This window comes from Hyla sarda, chromosome 4, assembly GCF_029499605.1.
Source record: "Hyla sarda isolate aHylSar1 chromosome 4, aHylSar1.hap1, whole genome shotgun sequence".
Taxonomy (NCBI): Eukaryota; Metazoa; Chordata; class Amphibia; order Anura; family Hylidae; genus Hyla; species Hyla sarda.
Genome location: NC_079192.1, coordinates 409,366,902 through 409,383,148, shown reverse-complemented (window position 1 = coordinate 409,383,148; position 16,247 = coordinate 409,366,902). Strand labels below are relative to the sequence as shown.

At 46.7% G+C, this 16,247-nt stretch overlaps 1 protein-coding gene across 1 annotated transcript in view; it reads right to left on the bottom strand.

The window, feature by feature from the left end:
* Positions 1–571: 571 nt before the first annotated feature.
* The window catches only part of LOC130267634 (aldo-keto reductase family 1 member C3-like), a 16,642-nt gene continuing 966 nt past the window's right edge, over positions 572–16,247 (bottom strand). Inside the window, exons 2-9 of the mRNA XM_056517682.1 lie at positions 16,213–16,247; positions 13,676–13,792; positions 8,262–8,339; positions 7,996–8,118; positions 4,839–4,948; positions 3,551–3,716; positions 3,318–3,400; positions 572–712 (exon numbers count right to left, since the gene is read on the bottom strand). The exon at positions 16,213–16,247 is cut by the window's right edge and continues 130 nt beyond it. Of these exons, the coding sequence (XP_056373657.1) occupies positions 670–712; positions 3,318–3,400; positions 3,551–3,716; positions 4,839–4,948; positions 7,996–8,118; positions 8,262–8,339; positions 13,676–13,792; positions 16,213–16,247 (755 nt within the window). The 3' untranslated portion in view covers positions 572–669. The remainder of the gene's footprint in view (positions 713–3,317; positions 3,401–3,550; positions 3,717–4,838; positions 4,949–7,995; positions 8,119–8,261; positions 8,340–13,675; positions 13,793–16,212) is intronic.

Sequence of the window (16,247 nt, the reverse complement as noted above, 5' to 3'; positions counted from 1 at the left end):
ATTCGTGATTTGCGTGATTTCGCATATGCGCAAATTCGCGTATGCAGATTTTCGCATATATATGAAAATTCGCCCGGTGGTCTCACACAGTAGTATTAGAGCCTTCTTTACACCACACAAGCTGGAAGCAGAGAGGGGTGATCACTGTGATGTGTACTGTGAAAAAAAAAAACGAATATTCGTCATTGCGAATATATAGTGCTATATTTGCGAATATTCGCAAATATGCGATATTCGCAAATAAAATTTGCATTTCGAATATTCGCGAGCAACACTATTGCTTTGACTGCTGAGACTTAAATCTAGCTATTTTAAGCCCAGAAAGAGGCCCAAACTACTATGTGGGAACATAAGTTCACATGACATATCTATACACCGAAGTACCTTTTCTTACTACTGTATATACGATGGCAAACACATCCCCCCATACTCAGTGCAGCCGCTAACAGTGTATGAAGAAAATGAGTGAAGAATATTCCGGTTTATTTAGGTCCCTTTAACAAGAAATGACCATCAAAGTGTATAAAATAATTTATATTTTTTTATTATTTCTTATAATCATGTAATTTATTCTGGTTTCCGATGAGGAGTAATCTGTTGTATGGTCTGCAACCTCCCGTTAGGTCCATCGGTTCAGAGGGCACCTGGCACAAGAATCCCCTTATTACTTTAATATTCATCATGGAAGGGGTATTTAGGATGATCCTGCCACCTGCAGAATAGAAAAGATGCATAATAGAGACAAGGCTGACCGAGGCGGAAGTACGACACTGCTTAAGAGCGCGCCTCAGACCGAGGCTTAAAGGGGTACTGCACTCCTAGACATTCTATCCCCTAGCCCCCCCCCCCCGAACTCCAGCAGCACCCAGTGTTCTAAACAAATGCCGGTGTACCTGCGGCAGGGGTTGTGATGTCATGACCACGCCCCCTTGTGATGTCACGTCAGAATGAGCAAACAGCAGCCCAGATCTCTGCTTCCAGACAAGTACAACATCATCAGAGGGAGAGTCGACCACATATGGATAACGCAAGTGACTGCCATAGGGTCCATTCACTGGTAGGACATCAGCACTCAATTGGGGTCCCCCGCGATCTCCTGCATCACCCAGCGTTCTAAACAAACGCTAAGTTCCTGCGGCAGTGGTCGTGACGTCACGGCCACACCCCTCGTGATGTCGTGTCACACCCCCTCCATTTATGTCTATGGGAGGGAGAGTCTACCATATGGACAACGCCATAGGGTCCATTCACCCTACACATCAGCACTCAATGAACTAACTAGAGGCTCGTAATAGGAATAACAGAAGAAACTTGATGATGGTCTACAAGTAACAATATAAAAATAACAGCAAAAAGTTCATACAAATATGCTCTGTTTTAAAGCTTTTTAACTTTACAATTGAAATAAGGCTCTAATACCCTTTTGGGCATCTCTATCCTGGATCCAAGGGGAGATAAGGTGGCATACATGGAGGTCTATAGGTTCTTTGACATCCTGCACCTCATTTGCCCACAGATGTAACAGCGGGGCCTGTAGATCCTACGTACTGATAGGTTGCTGAAGCTAGTGCCAAAAATGCTCCATTGGTAACAAATCTGGTGACCGGGCAGGCCAAGGAAATGATATAATGTAGAGGAGACATTGAAAGCTTTGCTGTGTGTGGATGAGCAGCACCCTGCTGAAAAATGGCATCTGGAAGCCATGAGAGGCAAAACTTCTAGCCGCACATATCGATTAGCTGTTAGTGGCCCTCTTATGACTAATAGGGGTGACCGGCTGTCGTATGTGAAAACTTCCTAGATCATCACACCAGCAGGGGGCAGTGTGTCTCTCCACGGCAAAGGTAGGATTGAAGCGATCACCACATGGTCTCGATACTTAAACTGACCATCGGAGCAAAGACAGTATGATTCCAATCTATAGCATTAGACGTTTCTCATGACACCACTGCAAGATAAGGTGATGGTGGCCGCAGACAATGGCAGTGTATAATAAAGAGGTAGGGGATGTAATAAAGAGACAGGAGAGTGGAAGGAAGAGACAGGTGTGCGAAATGAAGAGACGGGGTGGTTGTGTAATGACAAGGGGGTGTAATGAAAAATTGGGGGGGGGGGGGGGGTAACGAGGAGACGGGAGTGTACCAAAAAGACAGGGGCATGTGATGAAGAGGTGTAACTAAGAGACGGGCGTGTAATAAAGACACAGGAGGTGTGTAATGTAGAGACTGAGGGTGTGTAATGTAGAGACAGGGGGTGTGTAATGTAGAGACAGGGGGTGTTAATGAAGAGGGAGGGTGTTTAATTAAAAGGCAGGGGGTGTGACATAAAGAGACAGGGGAGTGTAAGGAAGTGACAGGTGTGTGAAATTAATGAAGAGACGGGCAGGGGGGGGGGGTTGTGCAATGACAAGAGGGTGTAGTGAAAGTACAGGGGGTGGGGGTTGTAACAAGGAGACAGGGGAGTGTACCAAAGAGAAGGGCATGTGATGAAGAGACGGGGTGGTGTAATTAAGAGACAGGGCGTGTAATGAAGACACAGGAGGTGTGTAATGAAGAGACAGGGTGTGTGTGTAATGAAGAGACAGGGTGTGTGTAATGAAGAGACAGGGTGTTTATTGAAGAGAGGGGATGTTTAATGAAGAGACAGGGGGTGTGACATAAATAGTCAGGGGTGTAATTTAGAGACGGGGTGTGTAATTAAGAGACGGGGTGTATAATGGATGGGCTACCGTCTGAATGGTGGGCAGGGTAACTGTGGGAGCTGCTCGTGCTTCAAGGTCAAACATTCCTCTCTACAGGTGATCTGTCTGGGTCATCAGCATCCTGGGTACCCCCCACTTATGTAACCACTGCTCCGAACACTTCCAATGCTCCCAACAGCTGCTCAGAGCACCCTGGATGGTAAGAATTAATCAGCTCCTCTCAATCCGGTAATGCATCTGATCTCCAAGTCTGTCAACTGAGCAAATGCCATTGTAGAGGCATGTCTAGTAGTCACCTATCTCTCACCAAGTGGTACACTACCCATAAGGGGCCTCTGAGATCCTTTTTATAGGGCAGCTGGGGAAGTACTTTTACGCCCTCTTGGCAATCCCGTTGTCTAATCAGACCACATGTGTAATAGTTTACACATCTGCTTGAGATATAACTGCATGCCAAGCTTTCTAACTGAGTGAGTTATTACTATATTATAGGTCATGTGTAACCTTTACAGGGTAATAGAAAGATGGACGACTGATCACCTGGTCACATCTGTATAAATGAGGTAACAAAGTCCACTGCACCTGCTTTAAGTAAATGATGTTCCTTGATACTCACTGGATAGAATTCACATAATACATATTTTTGTTTAGTCCGTCAAGAGTCTTCATCTCTTCATCGTCTAGCTGGAAGTCAAAGACCTGAAATATAAATGATAGAGTATTTCATGTCTGAGCAAGCAAAGCTGCAGTATAAAGCATGGGAAAAACCAAGCCATTAATCAGGCCCGAGGAACATTCTAGATTTCAATAGATATGATTGAGTCAACCTTCATTTCGGCGCCCACTCACCTGAAAGTTCTGTTTGATCCTAGCTGGGGTGAAGCTCTTTGCCAGGACAACAATCCCCCTCTGTAGAAGATACCGCATTGCCACCTGGGCGGGGGTCCGGCCGAGCTTTTTTGCCAAAGAGTTTAGTACAGGATCTTCCAATAGAACTGGAGAATTCTGGTCAATCCTGTGAGACATTGTACGAATAAATGGTGGCATCATAATTCTACAAAGAGGCTTTGAAACTTTTTAGGTGGTCTTGCTCTTGACCTTATATTATGATCATTACTTCATTGTACCATATTTACTCGATGGTGGCCACAAAAGGGTAAAGAAGACTAAAGGGTTACTATGTCTCAAGTACAAAGCTGCCAGATTACACCATATATTAGAGGGGTATTCCGAGCAAATCTCCAGTTTCGGAAACGTTGAATCTCCAGTTTCGGAAACGACCGGGTTTCCGGGACGTGACGTCACGCCCCGTCCCCTCCATTCATGTCTATGGGAGGGGGCGTGATGGCCATAGACATGAATGGAGGGGGCGTGGCGTGATGTCACATCCCCGGAAATCCTGACGTTTCCGAAACTGGAGATTCGGCACCTGCATAGAATGAGGGTGCTGCAGGGAGATCGTGGGGGGTCTCAGCAGTGCCCCCCCCCCCCCGCGATCAGACATCCTATCCCCTATCCTTTAGATAGGGGATAAAATGTTTTTGCCCGGAATACCCCTTTAAGGCTTATGTAAGCGTTATGTAGATTAAGCTGGTAAGTCATGTTGGAGATGTTGCTGATGAAGAGATGGGCGGGCACTGGTTCACACAGTCAACCGGTGCTATAAAAAGCTTAAAGAGTATAGGCGATAACTGATCACAGGGGTCCGGCTGCTGGGGACTTCCCGCAATCTCAGCTGTGGCACCCCAGTCCTCGGTGCATGGAGGGAACTCCGCTCCGTGCCGGATAACTGGTAAACACAGCCGCCATGTCCCCTTCATTCATTTCTATGGGAGGAGGCACAGGAATCGCGGGGTCCTAGCAGCCGGACCCCCGTGCTCAGACATGTTGTAACATGTCTAGGGGTAATGTACCCCTTTAAGGACACCAATGGGGTCACTAAGTCTCAAGTGCAAAATTACCAGGTGGTGCCATATTTTAGGACTGTAATGCTATGTATGTTGGGTTATCATGCTGGAGATGACCTAGATCTACAGGTCATCTACCACAACCGATTCTCATATATTTTTAAGGCTGTGAATTCGTAAGCTCGGGGGGTAAGAAGAAGAAAGATCCACCAGAACGGTCTACATCTTACCATTTCTCATCCCTGCTGGAGCCCAGCACGCTGTACCCCACCAGTACAATGTCATGTGACTTGAGAAACCCCTGGAGTTTACTTTGATTGAGGTAAATGTGACATTCAACCTTAAGAAGAAGAAGAAGAAAACTCCAGGTTAAGATGATAGATCTTTTACATAGTTTTAGAAAAACATGGCTGCTTCTTACCAGAAACATCACCACATCCCTCCATGGGTTGTGTCCAGTGTTGTAGCTCAGTTCTATAGAAGTGAATGGGACTGAGATGCAATACCATACACTACCTTAGGATGGCGTGGCACTGTTTTTCTGCTGGACAACAAACATAATTTAACCCTGGGTAACTCCTCTATAACCAACCAACTCCCAGCTCAAACCTTGCCTTAGCATTAAAGGGGTACTTCCTTTTTTTTTATCAACTGGTGCCAGAAAGTTAAACAGATTTGTAAATTACTTCTATTAAAAAATCTTAATCCTTCCAGTACTTAGCAGCTGCTGTATACTATAGAGCAAGTTCTTTTCTCTTTGAATTTCTTTTCTGTCTGACCCCAGTGCTCTCTGCTGACACCTTTGTCCATTTTAGGAACTTTGCGGAGCAGGATAGGTTTGCTATGGGGATTCTCTCCTACTCTGGACAGTTCCTGACATGGACAGAGGTGTCAGCAGAGAGCACTGTGGTCGGACAGAAAGGAAATTCAAAAAGAAAAGAACTTCCTCTGTAGTATACAGCAGCTGATAAGTACTGGAAGGATTAATGTTTTTTTTTTAAATAGAGGTAATTTACAAATCTGTAAAACTTTCTGGCACCAGTTGATTAAAAAAAAAAAAGTTTTCCATCGGAGTACCCCTTTAACCCCATTTTATATAATCCTCAAAGAAGTCTTTCCATGTTATGCATTTATGGCATATTCGTCTCTAGGACCCTCTCCCTAAACAAGGGACCTTTGGATCTACCATAGAAGACTCTTAACACTGATCATCACCCTAACCTAAAGGCTACGCTCACATACTCATTTAAGGGACATTTTGAGTTGTAAAACACCCAAAATACGTCTGTATTTAAGCAGACAAGATCCTCCTAAATATAACGTTCTGGATGTTGGACTTTAGTCCTGTCTTAAAGGGGTACTCCGGCGCTAAGACATCTTATCCCCTATCCAAAGGATAGGGGATAAGATGCATGATAGCGAGGGTCCCGCCGCTGGGGACCCCCGTGATCTTGCACGCAGCACCCCATTACAATCAGTCCCCGGAGCATGTTCGCTCCGGCTCTGAATACTGGCGATCACAGGCATTGTGATGTCACAGCTCCGCCCCGTGTGATGTCACGCTCCGCCCCCTCAATGCAAGCCTATGGGAGGGGGCGGGACAGCTGTCACGCCCCCTCCCATAAGCTTGTATTGAGGGAGTGGAGCGTGACATCACACGGGGGCAGAGCCGTGACGTCACACGCCACCGTCCCTGTGATCGCTAGTAATCAGAGTGAATTATGTGTTCTAACCTGATGATAAACTTCGATTCTTATTCCGCACCCCTGCTGATCTCCTGGTTCCGACTCCTGGTCTGGACTCTTCCTTCTCCTACATCGTCTGGGTTGTGGCACCTGATTGTCCTCCTGGTTCTGACTCCTGGTCTGGACTCTTCCTTCTCCTACATCGTCTGGGTTGTTGCACCTGATTGTCCTCCTGGTTCAGACTCCTGGTCTGGACTCTTCCTTCTCCTACATCGTCTGGGTTGTTGCACCTGATTGTCCTCCTGGTTCAGACTCCTGGTCTGGACTCTTCCTTCTCCTACATCGTCTGGGTTGTTGCACCTGATTGTCCTCCTGGTTCAGACTCCTGGTCTGGACTCTTCCTTCTCCTACATCGTCTGGGTTGTTGCACCTGATTGTCCTCCTGGTTCCGACTCCTGGTCTGGACTCTTCCTTCTCCTACATCGTCTAGGTTGTGGCACCTGATTGTCCTCCTGGTTCTGACACATTGCCCCAGCTCAATACTCTGGTGACTACTTTGAGGACCCTAATCTGAGGATTCTGACTGGTATGGCCAAATATTCTGGTGAAGAATGGAAGGGTCCCTTAGACTCCGTGCCTCATTCATAGTTACCAACATTAAAAAAAACCACAGAGGTTTCCGAGACTGGAGCAACAGCCCGATGTGAGGTGCAGACATGCGTCCTATGCAATTCTGCATTCGCTCCTCCCCTCATCTGTCCGGAGATTGCCGAAGATACAGCGAGGGGAGGGGAAAGCAGAGCTGGGCAGGACGCAACTCTTCACCTTCCTCAGCAGGAGGGACATAGATCTTCACACAGCCCCGCTCCTCAAAGCCCCTCTTCTTTCATGACAGGAGAAACGTAGGTCGGCACAGCCCCGCTTCTCTCATGGGGATGTAGATTTATGTCTCCATGACAGGAGCACAAAGGCTGTGTGCAGATCTACATCCCTCCTGCTGAGGGAGGTGCGAGGAGGGAGCTGTGTACGGGAGCAGGGCTGAGGGAGGTATGAGGAGGGAGTTGAGGGAGGTGCAGAGTGGCGTCCTGCCCAGCTCTGCTTTCCCCTCCCCTCGCTGTATCTCCGGCAATCTCCGAACAGCTGAGGGGAGGAGCGAACGCAGAATTGCATAGGGCGCAGTTCTGCACCTCACACCGGCATAGAATGCGGGTGCTGCACGGAGATCGCGGGGGAGACCCAGCGCCGCATCCCCGCCCTGTGATCAGACATCTTATAGGGGATAAGATGTCTATGGCCGTAATACCCCTTTAAGCTGCCCACTACCCATCCATACATATTAAGTTATAGCAAATTAAAATGGAAAATTCTAACCAAAATCATCATTTTTCGAGTGGAATTTAACAACAATCGTTTTAGGAGACCAATGGCAGATGGTCATCATCTGGAAAGAAGTCGTCTCTCTTTAAAATTTCCGGCCAATAGTTGGATAAAATATCTCTCGGTCAGGAAAAGATCTTTCATCCATGAACAATCTTTTCGGGAAAGAGTAAACTGTAATGGCCAATATGGTCTCGATCAACAACCAACATCTATCTTTAGCACCACAATATTCCACCTTCTAAGTCACAGTTACAAGTTATAAAATAGTGAAAGTTGATCCAGCATTGACCATGTGATCAGGAGGAAGATCTTCTGGGTTTACCTGGTTGCAGACTGGCTTGTATTTCAGTTCTGGATTGTTCAGGATCAGTTCTATCTGGCGCTTATTGAAATTGGAAACTCCTATGGATCGAACCAGCCCGGCGTCCTTACACTCCTCCAGAGCCTTAAAAATGATCAAGAACAAGTTGAGGTTTGGAGTAAACACGTAAAAATGGAGTAAAAATGCTACTACTCCCCCGACATGTTCTAGAGAGGAGGGTATAGTGCAAATGACTAATAAATCAATAAATACTCCAAATACTGCACCTTCCATGTGTCCCGAATGTCTGTATTGTGATATATAAGTTTCCCATTTTCATCCACGGGGAAGGGATCATCACCAGGCTGAAATATTATTATACAGAAATTATTGTTCACCAAAATAAAACTCTATTCAACTTATGATATAATACAAAGGTTAGTGCAAATGTAACAATTACACCTGGCAAGGCGTTGCTCTGGTCAGTGAAGAGTTACAGGCCTGGGCCAATCAGCAGCCAAAGAGGGTATTTGGGCTCTTGAATTGAGCTTTGTTTTCAGTTTTGTTCTGATTCCGTTCTGTATAGTTTTCTGTCCTGTCTGTGTCTGTTCACACTTGTGATTTTTATTATTATTTTTTTAATCCATAGTCCGGATTCGCTTGTTTATAGCCTTGCTACCCTTGATAAAGCTGATTCGTTCAGCGAAACGTCAGGGAGGCTAGTAGTCCACTTTTTTTTAATACAGCGGTCTATGAGTATAGTGTAGGGACTGGGAACTAGTAGCTGACGTGTGCAGTATTCACTGGCACACGAATTTATAAGCGCTAAACTGGACCCAAATCTTTCCCTAATAAGTGTATGGCAGACAATAAGCATACACGTTATGACAATTCCGCTGGGATTTTAAATGTTACATTTTAAACAAACCAATAAAGGTTAAATTTTAGGGGAGGTTTTCTAGTTTATGGGTTTTCCCCTTAAAGGGTACCTCTCATCAAATAAACTTTTGATATATTTTAGATTAATGAATGTTGAATAACTTTCCAATAGCATGTTAATGAAAAATATGCTTCTTTCTATTGTATTTTTCCCGATCAGTCCTGGCAGCAAGCATTTCTGACTCGTGCTGGAGTCCTAAACACTCAGAGCTGCCAGCCTGCTTTGTTCACAGCCAAACAGGCTGTGAACAAAGCAGGCTGGCAGCTCTGAGTGTTCTCCTTTGTGAACAAAGCAGACTGGCAGCTCGTAGTGTTTAGGACTCCAGCATGAGTCTGAAATGCTTGCTGCCAGGACTGGTAGGGAGACCCCTAGTGGTCATTTCTTCAAAGTGTAAAATTAAATAGAAAGAAGCATATTTTTTAATAACATGCAATTGGAAAGTTACCGTATTTATCGGCATATAACACGCACTTTTTAGGCTAAAATTACACCCCCAGGAAAGGCAGGGGGAGAGAGGCCGTCGCTGCCCGCTTCTCTCCCCCTGCCTTTCCTGGGGTCTAGAGCGCTGCTGTCTGCCCTTCTCACCCCCTGGCTATCGGCGCCGCTGGCCAGGGGGAGAGAAGCGGTGCTGACAGCCAGGGGGAGAGAAGGGGCAGCGGCACCCATTGCCGGCGCCGCTGCCCCGTTGCCTCCCCCCATCCCCGGTGGCATAATTACCTGAGTCGGGTCCGCGCTGCTGCAGGCCTCCGTCGTGCGTCCCCTGCGTCGTTGCTATGCACAGCGCGGTGCACTGACGTCATGCGCCGCGCCGTTCAGCGCATAGCAGCGACGCCGGGGACGCACGCCGGAGGCCTGCAGCAGCGCGGACCCGACTCAGGTAATTATGCCACCGGGGATGGGGGGAGGCAACGGGGCAGTGGCGCCGGCAATGGGTGCCGCTGCCCCTTCTCTCCCCCTGGCTGTCGGCGCCGCTTCTCTCCCCCTGGCTATCGGCGCCAGCACCGATAGTCAGGGGGACAGAACGGGCAGTGGCGCCGATAGCCAGGGGGTGAGAAGGGCCGACAGCAGCGCTCTGGACCCCAGGAAAGGCAGGGGGAGAGAAGCGGGCAGCAAAGGCCTCTCTCCCCCTGCCTTTCCTGGGGGTATATCGGGGTATACACGCGCACACACGCACCCTCATTTTACCATGGATATTTGGGTAAAAAACTTTTTTTACCCAAATATCATTGGTAAAATGAGGGTGCGTGTTATAGGCCGGTGCGTGGTATACCCCGATAAATGCGGTATTCTGCATACATTAATCTATAATATATCAAAAGTTTTATTGATGAGAGGTACCCTTTAAAGGTTGTTATAGATTGTTTATAGCCTTGTCCTGTTTGTTAGTGATATGTCTGTACTATGGTCTGTTTTCTGTATGTGAACCTGTATCTAGACTTGTATTTACGCCTGTTTGTGCGTTTTATGGTCCACCATGTTACGGGTCTTGATCCATTGCTCCTAGCTTTGCCCCTTTACCTGGTGTTGTTTCTGTGTATTTTAGTACCTGTTATTCCTGATCTGTACGGTGTTATTTGTTCACTCACCTGCATTCCTGGTTAATCTTACCGCTATATCTCTTGGTATCCTGTTTTGTTTCTATTCTCATTCCTGCCGTTTATTGCTTTGGTACTGCGGCGGCCAGTTAGGATGCTATATACCTGCACTTTATCTTCCTGATATCTGTTTGTTACTACTTTGCATTCCTGCTGTAATATAATATCTTGTCTCCCTGTCTGTTTGTTATAGCTTGTTAAAGGGGTACTCCGGTGAAAACCTTTTTTCTTTTAAATCAACTGGTGCCAGAAAGTTAAACATATTTGTAAATTACTTCTATAAAAAAATCTTAATCCTTCCAGTACTTATTAGCTGCTGAATGCTACAGAGGAAATTCCTTTCTTTTCGGAACACTGATGACATCACAAGCACAGTGCTCTCTGCTGACATCTCTGTCCATTTTAGCAACCGTGCATAGCAGATGTATGCTAAGGGCACTATGGTGGCTCAGTGGTTAGCACTGCTGCCTTTCAGTGCTGGGGCCTTGGGTTCAAATCCCACTAAGGACAACAATAAATAAAGACTTATTATTATTATTATAATAATGTCAGCAGAGAGCACTGTGCTCGTGATGTCATCAGAGAGCATTCCAAAAAGAAAAGAATTTCAACTAATAAGTACAGGAAGGATTAAGATTTTTTTAATAGAAGTAATTTACAAATCTGTTTAACTTTCCGGAGCCAATTGATTTAAAAGAATAAAGGTTTTCACCGGAGTACCCCTTTAACCATTCATATCCTGACCTGTTTCCCTGACCTCCGTACAGTTCTCCTTTTAATTTTGACCTGAAGCTCCTGCACCTTATACAGTGGTCCCTCAACATACGATGGTAATCCGTTCCAAATGGACCATCGTTTGTTGAAACCATCGCATGTTGAGGGATCCGTGCAATGTAAAGTATAGGACAGTGGTCTACAACCTACGGACCTCCAGATGTTGCAAAACTACAACACCCAGCATGCCCGGACAGCCAACGGCTGTCCGGGCATGCTGGGAGTTGTAGTTTTACAACATCTGGAGGTCCGCAGGTTGAAGACCACTGGTATCGGAGGTTATACTCACGTGTCGCCGCCGCTCCAAACCGTCACCGCTATTCACCGCTGCCCGGGATGTCGCCTTCCATCGCTGTCGCCTCATCCCCGGGGTGCCCCCTGCTTCCCCGGCATCCTCGCTCTCTGTCACCGCCATCACGTCGTTACGCACGCTGCTCCTATTGGATGACGGGACGGCGTACGCAGCGACGTGATGACGACGATGGAGAGCGCTGACGATGCAGGGGATCCCGAAGAAGACGCGCCAGAGCCCCAAGGACAGGTAAGTGATCGTCAGCGGACCACACGGGGCACCGTAAACGGCTATCTGGTGGCAGCTGAAGCGGTCTGCGCTGCCGGATAGCCGTTTATGCGATGGCCCCGACATACAAAAGCATCGTATGTTGATGCTGCCTTCAGCATGCGATGTCCTCTGAGAGGCCATCGTATGTTGAAATGATCGTATGTCGGGGCCATTGTAGGTCGGGGGGGGTCACTGTATAGTACAGGGACTGGCGTCCAGTTGTGGAACCGAGTTTTAGGTCAGTTACGCAAGTAGGCAGGGAAAGGGGTTCCGGGTGAGCTAAGGGCGCACTATTCCCTGCAGCAGATGATGGGAACATAACAAAAGTACATACAGTAGATGTTTTAACCTCAATAAAACCAACAAGCTCATAAATTCCCTAAATTTCCATAAGTTCAATAAGATCCTTAGAGCTTTAAAGGGGTACTCTGGTGGAAAACTTTTTTTTTTTTTATGAACTGGTGCGAGAAAGTTAAACAGATTTGTAAATTACTTCTATTAAAAAAATCTTTACCCTTCCAGTACTTTTTAGCAGCTGTATGCTACAGAGGAAATTCTTTTCTTTGTGAATTTCTTTTTTGTCTTGTCCACAGTGCTCTCTGCTGACACCTGATGCCCGTATCAGGAACTGTCCAGAGCAGGAGAAAATCCCCATAGCAAACCTATTGCTGCTCTGGACAGTTCCTGATTAGTGATGAGCGGCATTGGCCATATTCGAATTTGCGATTTACGCGAATATATAGACGAATATTCGTCCTATATTCGTGAATTTTGCGTATTTTTTATATTCGTGTATTTGAGTAAGAAAACAGTGAGGGGGTGGGGGGCAACTTTACTATTGGTTGCTGGGGATGTTGTTGCTAACCTCTGACAAGTGTATTTGCATCATTCTAATTGGCCCACAAGTGAAAAGAAGGAATATGCGAATATGCGGAAAAAAAGTGAATATTCGTAATTTCGAATATATAGTGAATATATTTGCAATATTAGCGAATTTGCGATAAAAATTCAAAATGCGAATATTCGCGCCCAACACTATTCCTGATACGGGCATCAGGTGTCAGCAGAGAGCACTGTGGACAAGACAAAAAAGAAATTCAAAAAGAACGGAATTTCCTCCGTAGCATACAGCTGCTAATAAGTACCGGAAGGGTAAAGATTTTTTAATAGAAGTAATTTACAAATCTGTTTAACTTCCTGCCACTAGTTGACTTATAAAGACCTAAAAAATTTTTTTCCCACTGGAGTACCCCTTTAAAGGGGTACTCCACCCCTAGACATCTTATCCCCTATCCAAAGGATAGGGGATAAGATGTCTGATCGCGGGGGTCCCGCCGCTGGGGACCCCCGCAATACAGCATGCAGCACCCACCTGTATCTGCTTCTGGAAGCGCTGGAGGTTCTGGCTCCCAACCACGGGGACGGAAGATCGTGATGTCACGACTCCGCCCCCATGTGATGTCACGCCCCGCCCCCTCAATGCAGTCATCACACCCCCTCCCAGAGACTTGCATTGAGGGGGCGGGAGGAGTCACACGGGGGGGTCTGAGTCGTCACATTCTTCAGTCTCCGTGGTCGGGAGCCAGAACCTCCTACGCTTCCGGAAGCAGATACATGTGGGTGCCGCATGCTATATTGTGGGGGTCCCCAGCGGTGGGACCCCCGCAATCAGACATAGGGGATAAGATGTCTAGGGGTGGAGTACCCCTTTAAGCTCCATGTACCTGCCTGATAGCAGTGGTGTTATCTTCTATACCCACTGTATACGATATTGAATACAGTGCAGTACTTGGTTGTATGTTTTTTGGACTCTCTTCCATGGGCACCTACCTTGAGTTCAATAGGGCTGTGGATGATAAACAAATCTATATATTGGAGATGAAGATCTTTCAGAGACCTCTCTACAGCTGGTCGGACTCTATCTGGGGCCTGGAAAGTGGACCAGAGCTGAAAGAGAACATTGAAGTTAAAGGCACATTCCCCTCCCCCATGATGTTTTATTAAGGAATTGCAGCCACATCCCCCTCCTCCCGTCTTCTCCCTGTCATTCTGTTTAATGCGGTATATTATAGAGAATTTTGGGAGCCTATATCTCCAACAAAAAACACTGGCTGTACATGAACAGATATGCAAATAAAGAGCATAAAAAGCAGGCGCTGAGGTAAGGTGGGCGCGAAACAGGGAATACAGGGAAATGCAAAAGCTACAAATAATACCAATAATACTACTGAGAAAAATGTAAGTGGAATAACCACAAGGTATAAAGAGAAGCAGTAAACCAAAAAACTCACAGACATTACCTCAAGGACAAATTCATGCAAAATACACAAATGGATTATCACAACGTCCTGCCATGCATGCTGCCTACCTACCAGCTCCAACCCCAATGTATGTTTCGCATTGTGCGTCATCAGGGGGCCTGGCCAAGCATGCTGCCTGCCTACCAGCTCCAACCCCAGCGTACGTTTCGGGTTGTGCTTTGTCAGGTGGCGTGACCATGCATGCTGCCTACCTACCAGCTTCAACCCCAACGCATGTTTCGCGTTGTGCTTCATCAGGGGGCGTGGCCATGAATGCTGCCTACCTACCAGCTCCAACCGCAACGTAAGTTTCGCGTTGTGCTTCATCAGGGGGCGTGGCCATGCATGCTGCCTACCTACCAGCTCCAACCCCAACGTATGTTTCGTGCTGTGCTTTGTCAGGTGGCGTGGCCATGCATGCTGCCTACCTACCAGCTCCAACCCCAATGTACGTTTCGCGTTGTGCTTTGTCAGGGGGCATGGCCATGCATGCTGCCTACCTACCAGCTCCAACCCCAAGTAGGTTTCACGTTGTGCTTCGTCAGGTGGCGTGGCCATGCATGCTGCCTACCCATCAGCTCCAACCCCAACGTACGTTTCACGTTGTGCTTTGTCAGGTGGCGTGGCCATGCATGCTGCCTACCTACCAGCTCCAACCCCAATGTACATTTCGCGTTGTGCTTCATCAGGGAGCGTGGCCATGCATGCTGCCTACCTACCAGCTCTAACCCCAATGTATATTTCATGTTGTGCTTCATCAGGGGGCGTGGCCATGCATGCTGCCTACCTACCAGCTCCAACCCCAATATACGTTTCGCATTGTGCTTCATCAGGGGACATGGCCATGCATGCTGCCTACCTACCAGCTCCAACCCCAAGGTACATTTCGCATTGTGCTTCATCAGAGAGCATGGCCATGCATGCTGCCTACCTACCAGCTCCAACCCCAACGTATGTTTCGCGTTGTGCTTCATCAGGGGGCATGGCCATGCATGCTGCCTACCTACCAGCTTCAACCCCAACGTACGTTTTGCATTGTGCTTCATCAGGGGGCGTGGCCACCCCCCTGACGAAGCACAACGCGAAACGTATGTTGGGGTTGGAGCTGGTAGGTAGGCAGCATGCATGGCAGGATGTTCTGATAATCCATTTGTGTATTTTGCATGAATTATTCCTTGGGGTAATGGGGTTTATTTACTAATACATTGAGTGTTGTGTAGTTTTCTTTGTGGGTTTTGATTTCCGACAGGTATTTTCCCATGGTATTTACTAAGGTTTCCCTACATTTTGCACTTTTCCCTACGTTTTGCTTATTTTTTTTTTTTTTACAACTGTTCTGGTCTGTGGGGTTTTCCTCAGCTGAAATCCACCACATTTTCAGTGGAAACCTTAGTAAACATGTTGGGATTTTTCAAAACTGTCGGGGCCATGCCCCTTTTGTTGGGAATACGCCCCCTTTCTCCCATGGCCGTGCCCCCTTTTCGGATTTTTCTTGTAAAATGGAGGGTTTTGGCTTTTTTCGTCGCAAATTGTGTCGCATGGAACGTGCGACACAATTTGGGTGCAAAACTAGACAAAAAAGAGTCGGGATCACGTTAGTCAATAAATCCCAATGTCTATGTGAGTTTTTTGGTTTACTGCTTCTATTTATACCTTGTGGTTATACCACTTACATTTTTTCTCAGTAGTATTATTGGTATTATCTGTAACTTTTGCATTTCCCTGTATTCCATGTTTTTGCGCCCACCTTACCGCCTCCACTTCTCCGTAGTTGTCAACTCAGTGCCTGGTTTTTATGCTCTTTGCTCTATTATGTCTATTTTTGCATATATGTCCAAGAAAGTGATTACTTTTACATTACTGGTTCTGGTTACTGGTTGGTGCATATAATTTTGGGAGGCTACCATAATGATGGATATGCCTTAACCAAATTTTGCAGATCAATAGGCCATTCTGGTTACGGTGAAGCTGGGTGACAACCATCGTGAGTATTTAATACTGGTCTTTAATGTGTTACCTGTCAGTGCGAAAAGACTTGGGGAGTTGTTGAAATTAATTTCTCCTTACCTTCCCCGTGTAGAACACGTCTTCTCTCTTTACCG